At 35.5% G+C, this 25,327-nt stretch overlaps 2 protein-coding genes across 7 annotated transcripts; one reads left to right on the top strand and one right to left on the bottom strand.

Moving 5' to 3' along the window:
- Nucleotides 1-119: 119 nt before the first annotated feature.
- mtDNA-helicase (mitochondrial DNA helicase) lies at nt 120-25,013 on the bottom strand. 6 transcript variants are annotated; one of them, XM_072298868.1, is made up of 10 exons: nt 24,995-25,013; nt 9,865-10,026; nt 8,550-8,767; nt 7,045-7,342; nt 6,118-6,262; nt 5,044-5,200; nt 4,184-4,333; nt 2,896-3,084; nt 1,818-2,144; nt 120-530 (listed from the first exon to the last, which is right to left on the bottom strand). In XM_072298868.1, coding segments are annotated over exons 1-10 (1,758 nt in total). In that variant the 5' UTR covers nt 24,996-25,013; the 3' UTR covers nt 120-419. The 6 variants fall into 6 exon arrangements, with proteins under 6 accessions (XP_072154969.1, XP_018904978.2, XP_018904976.2 ...); XM_019049433.2 differs by lacking the exon at nt 24,995-25,013 and adding an exon at nt 12,859-12,999; XM_019049431.2 differs by lacking the exon at nt 24,995-25,013 and adding an exon at nt 12,859-12,997 and having other exon boundaries at nt 9,865-10,211.
- Nucleotides 10,856-22,490, top strand: LOC109035713 (juvenile hormone epoxide hydrolase). Its single transcript, XM_019049438.2, has 7 exons — nt 10,856-11,088; nt 12,867-13,062; nt 14,080-14,272; nt 14,871-15,225; nt 16,356-16,555; nt 17,307-17,541; nt 18,748-22,490. Exons 2-7 carry the CDS (start codon nt 12,868-12,870, stop codon nt 18,977-18,979), a joined length of 1,410 nt encoding a protein of 469 aa, XP_018904983.2. The 5' UTR covers nt 10,856-11,088; nt 12,867; the 3' UTR covers nt 18,980-22,490.
- Nucleotides 25,014-25,327: the final 314 nt, after the last annotated feature.

The raw sequence follows: 25,327 nt of genomic DNA, 5'->3' as shown, positions 1-25,327 counted from the left end.
TAGAAGAAAGTCTTGCAAAAACCCTTTCTATGAGAACAAGGATTAAAAAAAGACTTAGAAAAAACCATGCATGCTTTTATCTTTTAAGTCAGGCAATGATTTGAATAAAACACAGGAAAAATGAATAGAAAATTAAGTATTATTTCACACTCACATTTAAAAAGTTGATATAAAAATAATATCAGGAGCATAATGCAATTTAAATGCATTGTTACATAACTTAAACTTATCAAAATATCACAAATGTTGGGTTCTTCAGAATACACAAAAACTGAAGCTACGAAAAAGTGGCACAACTATGAATGGGCTGATTGAAAAAGAAAAAAAAATAAGGGGAAAAAGGATCTGATTCTAATTTCAAGTTTGATTAGAATGGCTAAATTTTCCTGAGGTGTCCAAACTTAAAGGTGGTTCTCATTTTAGAATTCTTCGCCCTCAGCTTTCTCTTTAGATTTAGAGAAACTTCGAGAATCTTTATGGAACTGCAATGGGACTATTCCTAAATCCCCACAAAACCTATTTTTTGCAACCTGTAAAAAAAGAAAATTCAAACTTTTGAGAATGATAGTATACAATACACCAATAGAGAAAAGCTAACAGAAAACTCCAAGAATCATGAGCAAGCAAAGTAAACTTCAGCTTTTCATTTGACAAAAACTACTCAAGATGAAAATCTATGCAAATTGGAGTCAAACGATGTGGATAAGATAAAACCAGAATTATTAGACATATGTGATTTCGCCCGATTTTGCTAAAATGTGACCGCATAAGTCCAAGTGGACTACCAAATTAGGCTGAAGTTTAAGAGACAAATTTTTTTGATTGAGCAAAAACAGACGTGATTTGGCGATGAAATAACAAGGCAAATCTAAGAGGCAGAGACCCTTGAATGCATACTTTAAGCCTATTTGAGTTGATATGTATATTTTAAACTATTTCAGGTGCTACATTGTAATACTAGATTCTAATTTTTGTTTCCCAGCTTTTTCCACATTCACCTTAGCCCACAGTTTAATGAGCCATTTGGCGAGGTCAGGCACAAAGTTTTTTGACGAATCTGCAAATGCTTGTGTTTATTTTGTTACATTAAAATTTTTTAGGAATACTTCTGGAATGAAGTACTACAAAAAAATCCGATGGAAGCACTTCAAACTTTTACGTCTTGTATAAACAAAAATGTGAATTTTTACAGTTCTTACAAAACTTCCGACCTCTCTCATGCAACTGTGCAGCCAACTGTGCAGCCTTGGCATCAGTCAGGCACTATAATCCAGATTTTACTATGGAAGCAAAATTATGACAAATCTTGCAAAATTCGTTATTCTAGTTCGGTCTTCACTTTTGAATTGAAAACATAGACTGAAATTTTGAATTAATGGGCACTGCACACAAGCAAAGGACATGGAAAAATTCATCACTGATTTTAATTTCGTAAAATTTCAAGTCTTTATACTTTAAAAAAATAGCCTCATTACCGAAAGAGTTAAGTTTGGCTAGTTGTGGTATCAACAAAGAAAATTAATGAAAAGTTTTCACTCATGGCACTCCCAGAATTCTACTCTAAATATTTGACACTAACATTGACACATTTCACTGCCTTTTGTTTCACTATAAAATGGACTACATTTTGCAATTTGGAACTATAAATTCTAGCCCGATTTAAAAACAACGTATGTGCCATTAGTTTTCCTATGCACAGAAGTGTTTTTCCAGAGGAGCCAGAATTTATAGTTCCAAATTGCAAAATGCAGTCCTAATGAGAGTCTTACAAAAATGTAAAAAAAAAAATAAAAAAAAATTGAATAGAAACCAAGTACCTGTAAATACTTATTCAGCTCGGCCGTTTGAGAGTGTTGCTTGTGTTGAATGATGAAAACATTATCTGCTTCTTGAGAGGCTTTTGCACTTCCAAATATTGAATTGGCTGACAGCTGTTCGCCTTCTCTTTCTTTCCTTGGGTGGATGACTAACGTAACATGGCAGTTTCTCTTGGTTGCAAAGGATCGAAAGGCTGCTATGATCAAATCTTGTCGATAAAACCTATCTATGTACATATTCTCTTTTTCTCCCAAGCCCAACATGAACTGAACATTATCAATGATGACATGCGCAATATCGTAAACATAAGTGACATGTTCAACAGCCTGTAAAAATAGATAAATGGTCTTCATAAATATTCAGAGAATTTCTTTCAAAAAGACTCAAATGCAAAATGTTGCCAAGTAAACAGCATTAATCAATGTCAATGGTTAAATTGCAAAAATAACCCTCCCGACTGCCTTAGTTTAAAATTTTCACTATCATTTCTTTTCAGGCATTTGACACGTTGGTTCTTGATGGCTGAAAAGAAATCTGACTAAATTTTGTCAGGTAATGATGGTTACTATAATTCTATGTTACAATATTGTGATTCTTCAGGTCAATTAACATTATTTTTTTCTTTTATTGTTTAGTTAGAATTCTTTCTGGTTCTAATTTGTATATAGTCAAGCTTGTTGTCTCAGAAATCAGTAGCATTGATTGTACATGCATTTAACTGCAGGTTAAAGAGTTAAATTGTAATTTGCATGATTCATATCTCAACAATAGAAACAGAAAAAATTGATACTTTATTGGCAGGATAGAATCTTGTTGCTAAATAGAGTGATCCAAAAGTTCCGCACTACCGCTAAAACTCTTAGGGTTCTTGCTTCTTCTCAGGGTGGTCTCCTTAAAATTGGGGGGAGGGGATCCAAAAGTCATTTCCTATAACCTAGGAGCACTCAAATAATTTCAATCCCTGATCTCGATTTGTTCAAAGGTTAAAGGGGTGATGCCTGGTGTTTGCGGTGTTGGACTTTTGGATCACCCTGTATAAACTTGGATCTCTTTAATGCTAAGAGCATGGTTACTTACCTCCATGACAACCTGTAAATTTTGCTGACCGTGGAAAGTGAGAAAATACAACGGCAATTTTTCGAACTGATCTGCCCAAAATTCGAAATCTTTCAGGTTTTGTTCTAATGGTAACATACAATACTGCTGTAACATTGTGCGGGCAAGCCTATGATTCTTTATTTCAAAACTTCCCCAAAGGGTGGTAACCTGGAAAAAAAGGAAAGTACGTAAAAATAGCAGTGAGAACTGACTGAAGTAAAATTAGTCAAACATTCACTGCCAAATGAAAAATGATGTTTTTTTCCCCACACATTTTCGATGAGAAAGTAATACCATTTAATAGATCAGTATTTTTTATGGGTTGTATTGGGTGATTCTTGACCTAGAAAATTAGAAGTATCCTATGCAAGACAGATTAGCTGGCTATATTTAATCAGCTGCCTTGCATTCATACTGCAAAGGCATATTCTATTTGACAAGAAGAATAAAGTATGACGAAGAACTGGATAGCCAAAGTGAAAGAGGTTTCAGTTGGAATACTATTTTTGTGCAAACCTATTCCCAATCTTTTCACATTCATCCCTAAGGATTATGGATCTATTCACTTCCCTCACTGAAAGAATACATAAAATAATACGCTCCACAGTTTCCTCTACAACAATTGATGCATTTGACTTTTTTTTTTCCTTTCTTTCTTCTTTTTTTTCTCAAAAACCAATAAGCAACAAAACATTTAATTTTTTTTACTAAAAAAGTGAATGTCCTCAACTGTGGTCTGCACAAAAAGCAACATTAAAGTTTTTCTCTCCATGAAATTTCTTTATGACATTCATGATAAAGGAAAAATGGACCAAGTTCAATAGCAACGTACCGAGTTGCATCAAGTATGAACAGAGAAAAAGGGATTTAAAGTTTTATTCCTCCGTAAGACTAAAAGTTCAGAACACAGTTCAATGACTATTTCTAGGTTCAAATTCTTTTTATCTACCTCAAATTTTTCATGAGAGCAAATTTACGATCGGTTGAATTCTACAGTAAATGCATGCAGCTCATTTTTTTGCTACGATAAAACTTGGTGCCTTTTTAAGAGACTCAGTCCAAATGGAGAAAAAATGAAAGGAACACAACTCTCAATTTTGATAACTTACGGTCCCCCTATTAGGAGAAAAAAAAAACTTGACTCCTAGACAATAAAAATCACAAGATTTTAGAGGTCTTGCGATCTTGCCATCCTGCATTGTACACAGTCATGAAAAAAGAAATCAAATCGTGATGATATAGGAAAATAGTAAAACAAATTACATACTCCTTGCATGGCTAAATCCAGTGATAATTCACTCATAAGTGTTGTTTTTCCGCAACCTGTTGGACCAGTTAAGATTGAAAGTTCCCCTCGCCGGTGACCTTTCAGTATGTTATTCAATCCCGGAAATCGTTTCCATTTTACACCTTGAGTCTATTCGATAGAGAAAAAAAAAACTTTAAGACCAAAATCAACTATGAAATGAAAGCCGTACAAAATAACTTGTACATATGAAATTTTTCTTTAATCTAATTTTCAGAAATTTCGTAAAAAATGAGAATACCTGTATTTTCCTGTCTTTCATTAAATAAAATTTTACTCAAGAAACGATTTTCAAAGTTGTAAAAAAACCTACTCTAATTCAAATTGAATAATGTCGGGCTAGCAGATTTCATGACATCACAAGAAGCATTGACTGTCAAGTATTCTACAACCTGCATTGATTTACTTTCCAGTTACAATGGTGACGAGTGACTTAGTATCCTAACGATGCTTGCAATGTCATTCCTGTTGAGCCGAACATTTTTGCAAGCATCGTCTATGTAAAATCGTTCCTCCATGATGTGAATCGTACAGTGGCCATGTTGCATTGGATTCACGGCAGTTGGCATCATGGGTCATCACCCTAAGCTTGGGTGTCTTCAGCTTTGGCCCAATGAGAGATGCTCTTTGCACAACTTCAAGCTTCTATATTTCATTGAGGAAAGCCATTTTTAGCTTTTCTAAGCTTAAAACCGGGGTTTTTTAAGATCAAGATTTACTTTAATAGCACTTCACTTTTAGGTATGTAATTCCTCAATCACGCAACAGAAATACCTGTGTTGAGAGTATGTTTTTAGAAATAAAGCGAAGAAAAGACTCACATTATTTTTGTTTTGCAGTTCTGCCAATAACTCTTCTCGCAGTGATGAAAATGTTGTTACAGAGTCGGGGCAAATTGGCTGAGAAGACTTGACTATTTCTGAAAAATTAAGCTCATTCTTGTGAGCAATATGAGGGGCAGGTTGACTTTCAATGGGCCTGCAAAGTTGATCAGCTTTCGTTAAATGTGGATTAGGAAAAATAAGAAATTCAACACCTTGACAACAATTTCTTGCATAGATGTTGGAACTGATTCCTTCAATCTACTTATTCAATCAGTGACATATCTTTAGCTTGATGACAAAGACTTCAGTAACTTTGCATTGAGCTTGATCTTTAGCCATGAGTTTATAAAAAACTAACTTCCGCAAACTCATTGTAGATAGCTCATTTAAAAAGAGACTGTTAAGAGACTTCTTCCAAAATTATAGACGATTTGGAACGCTTATTTTCAGAATTCTTTACTCTAATTGGACATAAGAAGTACAACTGTTCTTGCAAACTTTGGTGACTTCCTTAAAGTATGCATACAGCACTTTTGATATCCCAACCATCTAAAAAGACCTTTAGAAAACTGCCTGGGAAAACTATCCTGTTGTAAAACTCTAACATACGTATGCATAGCTTATGAATGCTTAGAGCACAGCAACATAGGATCTTTGAAACTAAGAGTAAGAATGCAGAAAAGGTCTGATCTTGCAATCCTAGGATTGTGGAAAACAAGAGGCAAATCTTCAGTCAAGAAGCTATACTTGCTTGATACTTTAAAAAAAATTGGCAAATGGCATACTGCACTGAGATATTGGGCGTTTTGCCATAATATTGGACAGTTTGGAAATATGACCAGGAAACAAACGCCCGGCTGCAGCAGACAGTCAGCATTCTGAAACTTTTTGCACATCTGACTGAATGATGAGAAAAAATCTGAGAAAAAGGTCCTAAGCAGTTTTAATAATTGAGGAAGAAGGGCTGCGTCTATTCACTAAGACCATTTTTTACTAATTAGCATCCACTAAATTAAAATTAAAAGTATGCACCATATTTTGATCTAATATAGAAAAATAAAGTAGCAATACCTGACGAAGTAACATCTTCTCTCATCAAGTTTCTTTGCGAAATTCTTTGCGGAGTCCCAACTGGCTGTGTCATTTCCAAACCATAGCACAATTTTCTTATACTGTTCCAGCAAGGGTAACAGTTCTTGAGGCAAGCTCAGCAGTCCTAGGGATTAAAATTACTTCTTTATAATTTTTGAAAGGATTAAAGTACATACGTTTATTGATGACTGAAGTGGAAAAATGCATTTCTCAGATTACGATGTTGCAAATCTCTTCTGGTCAGATATGGAAAAGAACTTGACTGGAGGAAAGGAACAATTTTTACAGTAAAACATTTCTTTGTAGGATAAAAATTTTGTTTCAGATTAGACACATCATATCGACGGTGAAACTACCAAACCACGTATCTCGGTTTGCGACGTCGCAGACTTCCTGTCATACTTTATTTTTTAAATGAAAAACTGCTTAACATCCAGTCTTGAAAATTTCTGTGATTTTTCCTCTTTTTGCGGAGAAAATTCCGTGAAAATTTCAAGGAATGATATTGATTTGGTCTACTTCAAAAAAATAAAATGTGAGCGTAGATTTTTAAACACCGCAAACGAGATACGTGGTTTGGTAGTTTCACCGTCGATATTCAGAATAGGCTGGCATGCACTTGACGTAATGTAGATAAGAATGTACTTCTTTGGAAAACAGAGATAAATATGGTGAGGAAAACAAAGTTTGCTAGGCAGATTTACAGGCAGAGCTAGAAATTTTTGTGGGATGGGTACATGAGAATAGATCACCTCTTGAAAAAGACATGATATTGGCTACTTTTTTGTTTCTCAAGTTTTCTTTTTATTTTAACGTCAGGGTATAGCTACCTTGGCTCCGCTTCTTTTACAATAATATTAGATGGGAAAGGGAAAGAAATCCTTTGACCTGATCAAAAATTATTACCATGAGGAAGGCATATTTTATCGTACGGTAGGCTGTATGCTGACAAAGCCACAAGATCTTTTAGAGAATGCACGATAATCGCTTGTTTTGGGTTGTCAGTCCGTTTTTCATCATCAGGATGCGATAATCGTAGAACACCAGAGCAATTGTTGGAAGGCACGGTAATTTCTGAGTCTTGTAAGTTTAATTCTTTAAAGCCAACAACGCAGTTTTGTGCATTTTTCAGAGGAAAATACAAAGTAGTTTTTTCCGAGTCCACAAGAATACCTAGTTGAGTGATCACATTTTTTGATAGACCCTGTAAAAAAAAAATAAAAAAAAGTCAAATAATTGCTTCCCTCAAATGGTTAAGTCTACAAAAAGACAAAAAAAAGTGAAAACATTGCTCTACTTCGTGGAGGTTATGAGAGGAACAATTTCTAAAACTTGGAATCTGAAAATATTCTTAGAGGTCTAAAATTAAGAGACCAAGATCATTAACCTTAATATAGACTTTCTCACTTAGCACAGTCATTGAAGTACACATAAAACAATCCATAATATAAACGGATCGATTCTCCCTTCTAAAATATTAAGTTACACTGTATGTAAAGTAAATAAAAAAGAAAGAGAAGGGCACTCGTCAGGTAGACAAAAACTTTTGATTCATTCTGGATTTTCTAAGATGACGAGTGTTCAAATTAGCAATGCAATGACAACTTAAAATTCTGCTACGAATTTGAATGACGGATACAAAATAAATTGGTTCAAAATCAAAATAATCAATTAGGTTGATTGATCAATTTTTTGGTCATTTTATCATGTACCTAGAGCATTATTGGGGAGAAAAACCACCTGTAACACAATTTTTTAAATCAACAATTTTGAAGTAAAAACGGAGATGTTTTCAAAAATTGCACAAAGGGTCAATTATCAGGTGTAAACCGTCACCAAACTTCAATAAACTACTTTCTCAAAACCATTTTTTCAGCTATAGAGGGCTATTCCATTATAAGCCTTAAATAGGTATAAGAAATTTTCCTTCAGTTGGGATTTGCCGATTAGGATGAAACTCTTGCATGCCATAGGAATTGGAGATTAATTTACTTCATCCTACCTAGAGGTTTGCAAAAAACTTGATGATACCACTGGTTTTCACTGAGACGAACTCCCAAACTTTAAAAAAGCTATCATAGTGGAAGCGATTGTTAGGAGAATATCTACAGTAGGAGGGAAGTTCGCCTATACATCCAGCCCAAGTCTCCATGCACCGATAGGAAGCAAATACATTGTCAGAGTTGCAATGGCTGTAGCCTTAGACGAGGACTCCTCTCATGGTGTAGATGATATTCTCTAATAAAGCCTTAACTTTAAGAGCTTTTTTTGAGTTTGAGAGTTCAAAACCAGTGGCGCCATTGTGTTTCTTGCAATCCTTAATTCAATGGTTAACGTATGTGCCCACCTAAATCACATATCTCAGTGGTATGAGAGAGCTCCTTCATAGGATTTTTATAAGAGATACACACCTTTAGGTCAAATTTCTCAATGATTTTGCTCCTTTCATCAGGAGGAAGTGATGACAAATTTTGTAATTTTTCACTGAGTTCACGCCACTTTGAATCAGCAGGGTCCACTTTGATGACATGCTTTGGTTTTGGCAGCTCTCCTTCTCCTTTCTTGTTGATTTGATTCTGCAATGTACTCCACTGACCAGAAATCCCACAGTTAGAACATTGATAGAATCCTGCAAACACAGGTGAGAATTAATTTTTATATGCATTAGATCAAGTTTGTAACCAGGAACTATTATCTAAAGTCCATGTCCAAAATGATTTTTTTGATTGTCATTTCCTTGCTGCTTCTCGGATATGTGATCATTGAGTGTTGTTGCAACCAGCTTGTGCAAATTTTGACGGTCGCACATACATCCTGAGTGAGTTTGAGATGTTTCTTTTCTACACATTTCTGTTTTACTGAAAATCCAAACTTCCAGTTCCCTTCTTTCTTTATTCACTTTGTTACTTGGTTCTTTGTCCAAGTCCAGTATTGTAGGACTTGCATAAACTATAATAGCAGTTACAGTCCAGTTTGTAGGTAGCTGCACTGGTGCCATACCATAGAAACCAAGGATTGACCGAGGGCAACGTTGCTGTATTGCACTAAGACGCAAAACAATTGACTGTAAATAGTCAACAATTAAAATTTAAATTAAGAATAAAATCACTAAAAATTTTAATAACTCTATTTTTCCTTACTTAATAATTAAGTATACTTGATACTTAATAATTAAGTGAAGAAAGATCAAGTTTTTAAAATTTATAGCGATTGTGTTCTTAATTTAAGTGTACTTTCCTTGTTTCTTAGCCTCATTTTCATTATCATTTTAATTAAAACTTACAAAATACAATTAAAAGCTTCCATAACTTTTAATAAAGATTGCATTTACAAAATCACCCAAGTTCAACAGTCATAGCCTAGCAAGTAGGTATAATCTTTTCTTGTGTAGTGACATTAGGGGGCCACTTTTTCATGCTTGGTGTCAATGACTTAATTTAAGGTTTGAAAGACTGAAATTCCTTACCCTGCAGACGATCAAAAATTGAAAAGTATCACAGCCTTTAGATGTTTTCAATAATTATTGTTATTGTGCAGCAGTTATAGTTCCTCTATAATTACAAGGTAACCAGCCGATGAAAGTGACGCTACCATAAAATTGTATAAGGTACATTTGCTTGAAAAAACTGGTGTAAAAACAGCCATGACTTGCCTCGTTCAATGAAGGTTCAATACATGCAAGTAATCACTATACTAATTTGAACAGACAAAATGTATCACACAAACCAGTAACTTTGTTGACAAATAATGCTGAGTCTTCTGTAGCACTGGTGCAGAATTTGCAAGAGGTGATGAGACAAGCATAGCCATCCTTAACTCCAAGACCATTCAGCTCTAAGAAGCGTTTCATCTTGGAGACGGACACATTTGGTATATCGTGTGCGTCCACTTCATGGTACAGGCGAACAAAAGAATGGTTGAAGGCACTTACACTGCTGGTATTGTTATCATTATTAAAAATAAAGTTTATTCCATGTTTATTTAAGCTCCGGTCAAAATTAGTTAATCGAGAAGTTTTAAAAACTTTAAACCAAAATTTACTCATCATCATAGTTGCTATGGGCAGTTCTAACCTGTCGATGTCGAATTTCAATGAGAAGCGCTTAGCATGAATTATGAATTGAGAAAAGGGTAGAAATTAAAGATCTACTCCGGGATAGCCACGTGGGGGACATGGTAAGAAGATAATCACTTAAGATAAAAGAGGTGCAATGCCTTGATGACAAGAAAAATGACTTACTATTACAAAGACCGAAAACACACGCTTCATTGTTTTGTTATCACTAATTGGGTACCAACCAATTGGGTACCTGCAACTCAATGTTGTCAAGCGCTCAGCGAAAATTTACACTAAATTCAAAACTTGCTTAAGGAGGCTTAGATACTTTTGCTCTGATTATGCTAATATCTACATTTCTTGCCGAAAAAGCTATTCTAACTGAATTAAAATTGACCAAATTACGGTATAAGTGAAAGGAATGTAACGATAGTAAATTTTTACACGATTTTAATTAATTTTTCGCCATAGTGACATGCAGTGATCTTATCATGGTGTTGGCATTTACAAGATGGTTGGCGGCTGCTTAATTGCCAAAACATGCATGAAACCAATGAAACACACATTATTGTCATTGAAAACAGGTGTAAAAAAATATTTTCTAGTGCACTTTGACTATCTTGTTTTCGTTTATCATAGAGTACGTCGTTTATTTACATTACAATTAGTTCCATTATCAGAAGCATGCGGCATGACCACATGACTGATTGTGAGAGTCATTGCATGATAGGTTCCTTTTTCACGGTTGCGAGTTCCCTGTTCCAGTCATAAAAAAAATTCAGATCCTGATCGTCTACGTCTAAGCTCTGTGTATCCATCGGATTAAGTTTGCTGTTGCCCCTGAAACTGCTGGAAAATTGGCTGAGATTTTCAATATCAGCTCTTATCAATAGGTAGGTACTTACTTACCTTCCTCGACCACATTTCTTCTCGGCAGCTCAAGTATTGTTTAAAAATGTATTCAGGATTGCTCTCTGTTGGTATTCGACAAGAGACGTGAACTCTGAACTGATTTTTTGTTCAAGTTGTAATCTACATGAGAGATCAGCTAATTATACGATCATTAGTTTCTAAAATTAATTAACCAGGTAGGTAAGTAGGTACTTCAAGTCCTTTCTCTCATTAAGTAAACTTGCCCTCAACTAGTTTCACTGTGAGGGTCAACAACTTTTTTTTTCAAATCCCAGGTGAATTTCGTGGAATTCCTCATCAATTATCATCAGATACCCATGGATATAGTTTCTCATTTTTTTCCGATTGATGTTAGTGCTCATTTTATTTAAAGTTCTCACGCAGTCTCCACATATGAGCTTCTCTTGACAGCACTCAGTGTTACATTGCAGGTGTATTTGTTTCTATATAGGCAAGAAAAAAGTAGGTGTCAGGTATCTCAGTAAAGTGCAAAAAATTCCAAGATTGGTCCTACAAATCCTTAATCTGTGATACCCGATGAAAATGTGTGAGGCAAGCATTTTCCACTTGGACACAACACAAGCTCAATAAGTATACACCTCCTCATTTTCGATTTTCCCATTTTTACATGAACACTTTGATTAAGTATTTAGGCTGTGCTTTGCCTGTAACATAATGTGTCTTCGTGAGTTATTTTTCAGCAAGTTTCTGTTTATAAAATGTTTTGGCAACTATGTTTACTCTTTTTAAAAAGCACCTTGCCCTTTCTCCTTTTAGAACGATAGTAGGGGAGGAAATGAAGGAATAATATATCGATATTGTAAGTCGGCAATTGCATATTTCGGATTGCTACGTTGCAGACTTCCTGTCATTCTTTATTTTTTAAACGGAGAACTACTCCATGGCAGTTCTTTAAAACTGCTGTGGTTTTTCTTCTCTTCGTGAAAAAATTCTGCAAAAACTTCAAGGAATGACGTCAATTTGTTCTCCTTTAAAAAACTAACATAGAGGCGGAGATTTTCAGACACCGCAAACTAGATATGTGATTGCGGACTTACGCCGTCAATATACACTTATGGTAAAGCTGCAAAAGACGGATTGCAATGCATCAGATTTCTCCTCTCTTTTGACTTTCTCCAGGAATGATTGATTTTCCTGATTGGACTTCGTCAATTACAAGGAATTTTGTGATTTTTATCCGACTTTTCAAAAATATTTTCCGTAAATGTTTTTCTAAAAATTTCTCGAGTACTTCTACACTCTTCTAAAAAAATGGAATTTAAAGATTGAAATTCTCAAAATCTTCCAAAACTGCAATTAAAATACCTTTTTTTAAAAATTTCACTGTTCTATTAAATTTTTGGCCCTACCAGGATTTCTATTTACCTATGTTTATGAGCCGCTTTAATTAGCTGACTGCTCAATGCACTACTTTGTCTTTAAAAAATTTTTCACATATTATTGATGGGCCATTCATAAAATATATAAAGCTTGAGGGGGTAGGGGTGGGGCGTTGAGGTTGAGCATGATGCAATTTGTATTTATGTGTGTTAAAGGATAGGAGCCTCTGTCATAAAAGTGATATGAGGGAAAGCAAAAATCTAAAAATTTGCATTGCGTATTTAATGAGCTGCCCCTAATCATAATATTTGTAATGTAATGCTAAAATTGTTTAAAAAAACGTTTATTGTCATGAAGTATTCTGCCTGTATAGTTGTTTGAGATCAGTAAACATTCATTTGTTTGCTTACTGTTTTAGGATGTTCTTCAAAGCGATTCTTGGTGTCCTTTTGGCAATTGTTGGTTATTTTCTCTTCATTGGAATAAAAAGTGTATTATATCCGGCTGATGTAGTTGCTGCTACGCTCTCAGAAAATGCATGGTGGGGTGCTCGCAGACCAGAATCTATTATAGATGATAAAATTCATCCTTTTACTATCACCACCTCGGCCTCTGTAAGTACAATTAAAAGTTTCACTAAAACTAAATTGGCCAAGGAGACTAGCTGGAGTGCTCAAACAGCAAACATTGGATTAATTTTACTATATTACTTGACTGAAAAAGAGTGTTTTTGAATTTCAAATTGAGCAGATAAGCCGTGCAATTATAAAAAAAAAAAAAAAACTGTAAATAACATTCATTTTCTTAGGTAAGAGTCCTGTCAGTTTTCGGTGAGCTAGGTATCAAAGCAGTTCTGTTAAAAACTAGTAATGACGAGACGATCCTTCCTAATAGTTATGGTAATTTTTGAAGTTGATGCAATGAACTGTTGGGATGTTGGGATGCACATTAGTCTGGCAGAGCTACCTAGCAGATGAACATACTAGGCAAAAATGCTTTGACTTAGAACTAATGCCATTCTGTTAGTGCCAGCTGCTTTGGACAAGAGTGGCCTTGTCAGAAAGTACCAGTATTTTGAAACCAACAGTACTCATAGCTTACTGACAAGGATTTTCTTTGACACTCCCATTTGGAGACATTAATTTTTTTATAACCTTGGGTCATAAAATTGGAACCCAACTAACAGTGACAAGTCAACTTAATGTTACAGGTCAAAAATGCAGTTAGATTTTGAAACATGTTTGCAGATTTATTGACTGATATCATCCAATCAATTAAGAGTTTTTTTAATGTGTTAGTGCCCTTCTGGGTTTTAAAGTTTTTTTTTCCCCTCCTCAAAAGCAGGCAGCATTAAACCAAACGCAAGTAATTCAACAACCCTTCATGTAACCACCTTTCTGACAATGACAGCAGCTCAAAAAGTTTGTCACTGAGTATGACCAACTGATTCTGGTAAAAAATTAAAGAATGATGAAGTAAGATCGAGTTGCAGTTTACATAAACTTGTCAGATGTATCTTTAGCTTCCAAAATCTCAATAATTATTGAATACTGGATGATTTTTGTAGAAATGGTAAGATGGGTGCAAATATTTATTCAACGCCCTTTGTATAATACCTTTTTTGTCTGTAGGATTTGGAATACCTGAGGAGTCGGCTGAAAAACACAAAATTTCCCCATGCACCTCTCAAAGAAGTCAACTTTCAGTATGGATTCAATCTTGATTATTTGAAGCTGATAAGGTCGCATTGGTTAAATAATTATGATTGGAATGCACGTCTGAAGTTCTTGAACAGTCTTCCGCATTTTAAAACTACAGTTTCAGGTAAGAGATCTCCAGGATTGTCATGAAATTTGACATATTTTGTGGACTGTGCACACCTAAATCTGACATGCCGAGTAAACTGGTTGTGAAGTAGCCCAACTTTATATTCACTTATCTTTTGTGAGCAGAATATCATTTTAAGAGAACTTAGGTAGCTACACCTTTCATATTTAAAAATTTCTGAGAGCAAGTGTCCACGTAATTCAGCATTACATCAAAAAAGAACCTGGAACAGATCTAGTTCTATTACTGTGCCAAGTACGAGAAGAATTGTAGAATCTCATAATTTTGATGTCATGTGTCTCATCTTCCTCTGTATGCTGAATTCTTAAAATGGTAGGCTCAATCCAGAGGAGCGAAATACGAAACTCTCAATTCTAACTTGACCAATTTTCCAATCTGATTCTACCCGGAGAAGAATGGTACAGCATTATTTGTAAGGACATCTCTTGAAAACTATGGAGAAAATTTTCAGGCAAAAATGGGGAAAATTCAAAGCTTCTATTTTGGGATTCTAAAAATATCTGAAGTAAAAAATTCTTTCCTCCCCCCCCCCCCATTTTACTCTAAAATTTTGTTCCGATTTGTGCTGTTGTAGGCTTGAACGTCCATTTCATCCACGCCAAACCCAGTCTGAGCTCGACGGCTTCATTGAAAGTTATTCCAATTCTGGTGATTCATGGATGGCCAGGATCCGTAAGAGAGTTCTATGACCTTATTCCGAAGTTAGTGACACCAAGGAAAAGTGTTGACTTTGTATTTGAAGTTGTTGCTCCGTCTCTTCCTGGTTATGGTTTTTCTGAAGCATCTGCAATTCAAGGAATGGCAACTGCCCAAATGGGTGTAATTTTTAAAAAACTAATGCAAAAATTGGGACATGAGACATTTTACATTCATGGTGGAGATTGGGGATCGTTGATTGGCCGAGATATGTCTATCGCCTACCCTCAAAAGTAAGCAAATTTTACTTTACTGAAAGTCCTATTGTTTAATATTCAGGGATCTTACATCTCTTAATTTTCTCACTGTGCTTGGGAACGAGGAAGTTGCTGAAACAGGATGACTATCACCTTGATAATAAAATGGTTAGGTTCACTTTCCATCTTCAAAATCTGAGGGTCTGCCACTTTTAGATGTTTAATTGCCACAACAATTTGCTCAAATGAATTTCATTTCAACAATCTAAGAAAGATATGAAAGGAAATCAATAAGTTAACAAGATTAGAGACTTGTTAAATTTGCATCCCGGTCCTTCTGCTGTAGCAATCGATTTTGAGGAAATAGGAATTAATTTTTGGCCTGCTACTGAAGCAAACGTATGCTCCAAAACTCCAGTGGAAACTAGCTTTTAAAAAGTATTTAAAAGTTAGATTTTAAAGTTACATAATTGACTCTGAAGCTTTACATTTGACCAGTGAAAGTGATTAAATTATATTGAATAAGAAAGATTATGCAGGATTTCATCCAGTTTTAAACATTTTGCATTGGATTAGTGTCAATTTTAAACAAAAATATACTGAGTGGGGGTTTGCCAAGTCTGTCATTGTTTTTTTAATACTTTTAGAAGTAATCGGTGAAAAAGAATTTTAATTCAATAATTTTCTACAAGTGCATTTTTTTAATACTTCCTTGTTGCTGGTATTTAAGTCTTAGTTTCAAAAGATAAGCATCCATGTGTCCAAGATTGGCTTGTTACCTATAAATAAACCTCTCTATTCTTTGATATTAATTATCTCTAAAGCTTCCTTCTTTTGCCTTCAGAGCATGTAAAACATGTTTTAGCTCATTACACTGCGTTTGGTTTGCATGGGTTTGATCAATTGGACAAGTGCATTGCTATGAAGGGCTTGCTAAAGGACAAAATATTTTATAGTTAAAATGATAAGTAAAATTCGTTTTCATAAAAAATTAGCAAATCTACCAGTTCTCCCATATTTTTAGTGTAATTTAATAAAATTTCAAGCTGGCATTCTTTTTAAATTTAATATCTGAGTAATTATTGTAGGGATTAATAATGTAAGATGGTACAAGATTTTTAGGTATGTTAATTAACGGTCAACAACTGAGCCTATTATTTTCTTAGTGTTTTAGGTTTCCATTCAACAATGTGTGCTTCATCAGATGCTGTGACGCTAGCCGGTATAATGCTTGGTAGTTATTATCCAGAGTTAGTTGTGGAAAAAGAAGATGAACCTAGACTGTACCCAGTCTCCAAGTTTCTTCATTGGTTATACATGGAAACTGGCTACATGCATATTCAAGCAACTAAACCAGACACAGTTGGTACGTATGTTTCTTAGATTTGCTGTCTGATGAGAGAGAAAATCATGTGATCAACAGATGAAAGATTGCCGTGTTGCAATGATACATGTTAATTCAACCTTTTTTTGCTTGATGTATTTAATTTTCACTTTTACTCCAACTCCTGAATAGATAATCTTGTTGTTTAAAAGGTTTAAATTAATATACTCAGATCAGACATCAGCACAGCAAAGCAGAGGCAATCTTTATTCCATTCAGGAAAAAAAGGTCAATTTAGCTCAGATACCTCAAGAGTGAGGTAAAAGATACCTCAGAAGTATAATTTTGAGGTGCTGTAACTATATTTTCTGTGTTAGGTGTGAGTTTGTAAAAACACAACCAGCCAATACTTTTGTTTTTCAAAGGTTTGGATTCTGCGAATTGTCATGAGGTGCATCGTTTCTAACTTTTTGAGACCGTCTAGAAAGAGAACCATTCAATACTTATTTGTCCATTTTGTTCATCTCTATTTGAATCTCTTAATTATTTGCGTTTTTAGAAATGAAAGTTGAACGTTTTCCTTCTATACTAGACAATCTCTAGGGATGGATGAGTTACAATAATTGTTTTGGTTGATTGGGTTAGCCAAAGAGAGTTTAGTAAACACATCTGTCACGTGCATATGGACAAGTATACTCCGACAATTCACCTCCGAATAGTCTTTATATTTCTTGGTGATGAAATATTTATTTGTGCAGATGCTAAAAAATTAGTTTTCCTTTCAAACTTTCAGGGACAGCCTTGCTGGATTCCCCCATTGGTTTAGCTGCTTACATTCTTGAGAAATTCTCTTCATGGACAAACGAAGCCTACAGAAACTTACCAGACGGAGGCCTTACAAAGAAATTTACTCTCGATGCTCTGCTCGACAATGTTATGATTTACTGGACAACAGATTCAATTCTGACATCTATGAGGCTTTACAGTGAATACTTCTCAACCAATTACAAAAAACTCAAGTTTGACGCGTAAGTAAATTCAATTTTTCTTGTCTCACCTTTGCTTTACAGGAGAAGCATTAACTTTTTCCAAGGCACTCGCTCATAAAAAATATGGGTGTTAACCTGTTACCGTTTGTTAAATCGTATTCACGCAAATCCTTAATCAGCTCTGGAGGGAAATACTTTGTCCTTTACGTTTCAATTACATAAAACTATTGGTTCCCCTCCATCATCGTTATGAAAGAGTCAAATATGTAGTGAGACCATGAAAAGGTTTGAAAAAACAATCCATTTTCAATCAGAGGGAGATTGTATCAAGAAAAAGAGACTTTTTTGAAAGTTTCGAAGAATGTCCGGGTAAGGGTCATCAAAAGTGTTTCATTAACAGTTCCAATTTTGAACAATTGGGACAAGACTTAAGTTGCGAGAAAATGTGGGCTGCATATTACTGGTGCGATCTTTCCAAGTTGAAAGCTAATATCTACAACAGAATTGAAAGAATTTTCTTGACACTGAAAACAAGCAGTTGGCATAGTTTTTATTAATTACCCTCAATTGAAACTAGCATTATACATTTGATTACCTTCTATGAACAACAAGTGACTGAGTCCTTTACAGTGAAAGGTTTGACATCACTAAAAATACATGATTTCAACCCTCAAGTGAAGTAGGATCCCTTAACTTAAAAGAACCTGGTTGCTTTATCTTCCATAAAAGTCTAAAAGCTGTAAATAATTGATCATCATATCCCTTTGGAACGATGTTGTTCATGCCAGAAATTTGATAGAAACTAGGGGGACGTCACATCAGCATGTGATTATGCTTTCGTAATAACCATCCAATTGCTGCCATGTTCTTTTGAAGCGAAAGCTTAATAAAATTCCTATATTTGATGTATATTGATGGTATCAACAAACATCGATTGTAACACTGGCATGACTTTGCCAAATAATGATTTAGACATTGGTACAGTACGGACAAATAGTGGTGTAAAAATGAATATGTATGGCCCTGACAAATGACGGCTGTGACATTCACACAGGACTGGGACATGATGCCGATCTTCTTTATAATAATTAAGAGTGGAGCACATATTCTATATCATGCCACAGCACATTTTAATAGAAGTTTGACTGTGGCTTGTGAAAGTATATTAACTTGAAACTTTAATCACTGCATTTGAAGGTCATCGGTCAATGCAACAATTCCTTATCTTATCATTTATATTTTTAGTGCGCCGGTGAAAGTTCCTACCGTCTGTGCACAGTTTCCTCACGAGTTGGTGTATTCTCCTCCATTCGGTTTGCAGAGGAAGTACAAAAAGCTCGTCAAAATTTCAAAATTCAATGATGGCGGGCATTTTGCTGCTTTTGAACTACCAGATTTTGTTGCAAACGACATTTGGGCATCTATTCCTCTTTTTATCGAGGCGCATCAAAATGCTACGAGCAGTTTGAACAAATGAAAGAATTTGCAACGAAAACCTCCCATGAAATCATGCATTTTTGAAAATGCTTGGTGCCTAACTATCCTCGATGCATTTTATTTTGATGGAGGTTGTATGTATTTAATTATTGTATGTTTTTCAAACAAGGTATAACTATCTAAGGTCCAATACTTCTGTAAGAATAAGTATACAATGATCGAGTGATATAAACTTAGAATTAAGAAATATGTAGAACACATGAGTCTGAGAGTAATCCAAAGCCAGAAATACCAAAAATTATAATTTGAATTACAAAATGAACCCAATCGAGTTTCATGGCAAGACTGAGGGAAAGAGAAGAAACAAGAAGTAAGATGGGAAAATAGTGCTGGATCGTGGGTGAAACTAGAAACATTTTCTAGAGAGGGACTAGAAGGGTATCTCATCAAGGAGGGTCTGAAAGGAGGCACTGAAAGAAAGCCCACGCTAGGAGATCTATGGGAATCCCAGCTCCGCGGGAGGGTGCGTGGAGCTGCGAATGAAAACTTGGAAAAATTGAGTCGTCTCAGGAGCAGTTTTAAGCTGTCCTCGCTGAAAAACTGGTTGGACCACTATCTTGAATGAAAGATATGTCTCTCTTTTATCTAGAAATATCCCTCACATTTCTCAGGAGAGGCCATGTAGGTTTTTTTTGGGTGGGACAAGCCTCCCCCTGTCCCCTGTAGTTCCGCTAGTGTGCTGGATTCACACTAATTTGAAGAGAAATCAAAGTAAGAAGTGTAATACCAAAAATTAGTTTTAGAGTTATAAAATGAACAATATCAAGTTCAGTGCAAGACTGAAAGGAGAAAAGAAACCAAAAATAGGAGTGTAGAATACTTCACACCAATTTCAATGGAAATAAAATTTAGAAGTACGATAACTTAGTTTTAGAGTTATTCAGTGAGTTCTATTGAGCTCAGTATAAGACTGAGGGCTAGAGTATTCAGCTCAAGTAGATTAATCGGAAACTGACACTGACTTCCTACTGAGAGACTTGCAGCAGTTTCACTATTATTTCAGGACCTGAGCAAGAAAAATTCAGCCAGAGCCTATGCCTGCACTTACCGGCAGGCTAATTATTGAAATTAATAGACAATGAGATAGAAAAAAAGACCGTTAGAAAATGGAGCAATTATATTGGTGGGAGCGGGTGGTTGCAATTGGACCAATGAGGTAAGTAGTAGACTTACGGCAACATGAGGGATCCTTTAGTTGGTCCATCATTTTACCTCTTAGTCCATAACAACCACCCATTTCAACGAACTGGATCGCTCCATTTTTCTGTAAACTTCCTTGTCTATAGCTTTGTCTATAAATTTCAATTATCAGTCCACAAACAGCAACAATGTACCATTATGGATTATACGTTTTTTTGGATGAAAATGATTGATTTGATTTTGTGAAGATGGTTAAGTTAAAAGACTCGTTTTCCAACTACTCTGATTCCCCAAATGCTGTTCATTATTTTTAAAGTGTGCAAATTACCAATGGAAGTTTTTAGTCTTAATGTGCCTATTAAGAGAGGAGCTTGTTACAGTATAATAATAGTATCTACTTACTTTTCTGTTATATGTGTAATTAGGAAAAATTCATTGCCAGATATTTTGCATGAGCAGGGAAATTATTAATCTTCATAAAATCGCAGAAAAGAATTGAGGATTATCAAAGAAGGGATTTTTCTCAATGTGAAAAAAATAAATGTGATAAAATGTGAAATGGATTACATTTTGCAATAAGGAACCACTATTTCTGGCCCACTTTAGGAACAACATACGTGCCATTAGTTTCCCTTTCGCAGATATGTGCTTTTATGAAAAAGCCGGAGATAGTGGTTCCTTATTGCAAAATCTAATCCAAATATGTCTTTGGTTGAAATTGTTTTTCAAAGGATTTTAGCTGTATTACGTAAGCGTTAAAATGTATCTCTAACATCATGTGTAGCAACGAATGCAGGGTCTTCAAAATATTTTGACATAATTTGGAACACTCGAAATTAAAGACAGTGAAAGTCTCTGTTGATTTTGCCTCAGACACGAGGTCTGTCAGGAAAGTATCCGACCTTGTTGATTATCTCGCCGTCAACGGTTGTTAAGAGGTTGTAGCTTGGAATTATCTTTGCACAGACTCTCCTGAGTGCAGGTACTCAGCCGGATTATCACACGTTCAATCAGTTAAGTTGCTGATTAGTGCGAGCTCTTCTGCTTTGATCATCGGATTTCGTTTTTCCTTAAAAAGATGAAGTTGAGAAGCTTTGTATGGGAAGAGTTTGTGAAGAAGATCATCGCAGGGAACGAGTCTTGGGTCTATGGGTACGACCCGGAGACAAAAGTGTAATCGTCAGTTTGGATCGCACCTGGGACACCTCGCCCAAAGAAGCCCAGAAGAGTCGCAGCATTGTGGAAACAATATTGACTGTCTCCTTTGATTATGAAGGTGTTGTCCATTTTAAGTACGTTCCCCAAGGCTGTACTATCAATAAAGAGAGCTACTGAGAAAGTTAATGTTGCTTAAGGGGCCTTTGGGTTCCTTATTGGTCTGCTTTATCGTTGCTCCTCTAACATCTGGGCACAGCTCCATTCCCGCGTGAACTGTGTGACGTATGGAGTTGGGTGCACAGTAAAGCTCAATATTCTCAGCAAACATATTTAGATTATTTAGCTTCCATCTTGCAGAAATTTAGATTAATCGAGAACGCTGTATCAGTCACTGAAGGAATCTTCACCTCTGCTCCACTCAAAACTGTCAAAGTAGCATTGTGTACTGTATTACAAGACTTAGTACTGAATGAAAAATTCTTTTTGCCATAATTTTCGTTTTAAGTAATTTGCGGGACCTTGAGAATCTGATCAAGATTACTGGATTGTACAGTCATCTTACACTCTTATAAGACATTATTTATAAGTAAGGCAGTTAAAATAATTAAATCCAAATTAATTTTACTATTTAAATCTCAATCTTAATCTTCTTTATTATTTATAAATTTAATATTGCTTTATAGAAATAACAAATAATGTGGATTATTCAAAGGATCTGCATGTATATGTTTGCTACTGTAATTTTAACCATGACTCACAACTTAATTAATAGAAACCATGATAAATGGTACTGCTACCAAGGGCAGAAACTCTCCACCTTTTTGCTCTAATTTTGATGCGCAGCGTATACCTACCCTAAAAATTATTCTTTTGTTTTCCAAAAATGGTTAAACTTCTAAAAACGTAGTAAATTTGTTTTAATTGTTCTTATCTCAGCATTATCTAGAGTTAATGCTATTTAGTTAGTGTTAACACCTCCTATGACTCTGAATCCGTAGTTTATCTATAAGTTGCACTGAGTCAGACAACCTTAGTAGGTAAGCCATCATTTTTTGTTGATGTTTGTTTTTTAGATGTATCTTCTTATTTTTAGTTTTATTTACAAAATAGGAACTTACTAATTTTTTTCTCTTTTTTTCATAAGTACCGTGTATTGTCGATTGAACTTTGATGTAAATATACATTTCAAAAGTTTTTACTTGTATTACCTACTCAAACACTGGACGACAATCGCAGGATATGACAACTTTTATTCTGCCGAGCAACGCAAAAACGCCGTAAACGCCATTTTACATATTTTGGAAACAGTGTATCATAGCAAAAAAAACTTGTGTACCCTGGGACAAAGTTTTTACAGAATTCTTTCGCAAATACTATCAAGAACTTAACTTGAAAATTTAAGGTGTGTGGGCAAAACGGTTTTTATATCATAAAGTGTTCTGTTCCAAAAAAAATGAGGGAAAATCTTGATGGATTAACAGCGTTCTTGCTTAGCATGGCAGTATTTTGGAAAATATTTTTCCATTTAAAGCACTTTAATGCAACAAAAATTACCAATTTCATAGGTAAATTCGCCTACATCCTCAGTGCATGGTCACTTGTAACTTATGGTTTACTCTTAGTTTGTACCTTTGAGGTTATTTCTTAATTTGCTGATTTAATTGCTCTCAGGAGACGACCTGTAGCTGCACATAAGTTTTCCGTAGTAGATACTTGATGTTTGCTTCCTCAAAACCTCATAGGTATCAAAATGTGTCTCATTCTTTCAACGACATGAAATAATTTAGGTATTGATGGTAACACTTTCAGGCTTTCTTAACCATGAGGACTACTTATTAGCTTCCAAATGTGCTCATTAGGGGAGAAGGGGGGGGGGGGGAGAAAATACCCTCTTTCCTCTAGAAAAAAAGGTCAAAAAGGATTATACATATGTAACTCCACTCACGGAACAACTTTCAATTTTCCCTCTTCCGAAATTTGCCCAATATTTACGAAACACACATTTTATTTTCCTTTCATACATATTTTCTTTCTTCATCAATATAAATGAAAATAATCCATGCAAAGTAAGCAAACATTTAAAAATCATGAGTTGAAAAACGCCGACTCCGCGAATTTAAATAATAAGGCCTAACATAGAGCGGAGTGACACGACGTGCTGCCAGCACGCAACGCGCACTGGCGCCTACAAACCTTAGGGGATACTTCACGCATTGCGCAATGCTTGAAGTATCCCTGTAGGTTTGTAGGCGCCAATGCGCGTCTCGTGCTGGCCGGCCGGCCGGCCGCCATACCGCGCGCCGCAGCGTGCCCCGGTACCCCAAGCAACTATTTCACAACAGAGGTGCTGCACAGTATCATAAGAAATTGAAGGCGCTCCGACATATTAAGAATGACAGGCATCCTTTAAGAGTACGGAGCGTTCCTCGCCAAATAAATCAAGATACTACGGCACCTGAAGAGATCGGTCGTCCAGAAACTCACTAAGTCCTAGCCTTCGTATTCAATATCGTTTAGCATAATTTTTGAATTGCATTAGAGAAAAAATAAATTCGATTTAGGCAGAAACATTCTGCCTAAATCGAGTCGTTGCATTTTCATGCAACAGGACAGAGAAAACAAGATAAAGTCAAGGACTATAATTTCTAAATTTTTGTGACATAGTGCTGCACGTGCTAAAGGTCATCTAAAAATTTTAATGTTGTCATATTTCACCACCTTCCGGCCAAAGTATCAGAAGCGCCATGCGACGTTTAAAAATTTCCCTCGCCATTTTATTTTTTTACAAAGGAATCTTTGGTTGAATCTGTTTCAAAATTTTATTGAATTTCATCCGCAGCCCAAAGGAAATTCAGTGAAATTCTCGCACAGCTTCAGTAAACAATTTCTCTGTAAAAAGAATGCGGCGGAAATTCTTAAACGTCGCATGGCGCTGGTGATATTTTTGCCGGAAGGTGACGACTTTTGTGCCCTCATTTCCGATGGACAAGTATTTGTATTCGAGGAAATTTAACCGGATCAACTTATAAATACGATGAACATTTTTCCTTGAAATTCTCAGGTACGATTATTTTAGTGCAAGGAGAGTCCCAGGAAATTTTAAAGAAAATATTCACAAGTTTTTTAGAAAATTCACGTTTTATCAGCTGCACACATTTTGATAAGTCCTTTTACTGAACGCGGCATACTTAGTTGAGTCTCAGTCATGTGCACTGATCCGGATTAGATGTGAAGTAGGTACGGCTTTTCTACGAAAGAAAAACCGACTTGAAACGTGTTTTTTCCATCCAAAATTTGGACATGACCGGGGTTTTCAAAACTGAACACGGTCACCTTCTGTTCGGTCGCGGATGCCGATTACGCGTAAGGGTGGTTTCACGATAACTGGAATAGTTTTGTCGCCATAACAGACAACACATTTTTCGGTCATATTTTTAGGAGTAATGGTAATCACTCGAACTTTTTTGCGTTAATCCCCACAACGCTTTTCAAAGATTTATCGCTCTACTTTTCAATTTTAACATATAAATGGCCGAACATGTGCTATCGGCTACGCTGACTTTTCACCGCGTAACAGACAGCACATTTTCGGAATTTAAATAATATTAATTGAGAAGCAGAGCGATAAATCATTAGAAAACGTTTTAATACGTAACCCTTTGAAGATTAATGCAGAAAAAATCGAGTGATTACATACTACCAAAAATATGACCGAAAAATGTGTTGTCTGTTACGGCGACAAAACTATTCCAGTTATCGTGAAACCACCCATATCTTTAAAAACGGTAAAAGCCACACTGGCGACACTACTATTTCCGTTATCGTGAAATCACCGTCATGCTTTAAATTGGTCAGCAATCATCATCAGATATGAAAAAAGTAGCGTCGATAAAATCAACTTATTCCTTCCGATTATATAACTTATAGATTGTGTGTGCGGGATCCATAAAATATATTAGTCTCTGGGATGGCTGTCCGGTCATTGCAAGTCTCCCAAAATTTCATACCCAAACTACAAATCATCTTTATG

Source organism: Bemisia tabaci, chromosome 3 (assembly GCF_918797505.1).
Source record: "Bemisia tabaci chromosome 3, PGI_BMITA_v3".
Classification (NCBI taxonomy): domain Eukaryota; kingdom Metazoa; phylum Arthropoda; class Insecta; order Hemiptera; family Aleyrodidae; genus Bemisia; species Bemisia tabaci.
The sequence above is the reverse complement of the archived record's forward strand: the minus strand, read 5'-3'. Positions and strand labels throughout refer to the sequence as shown.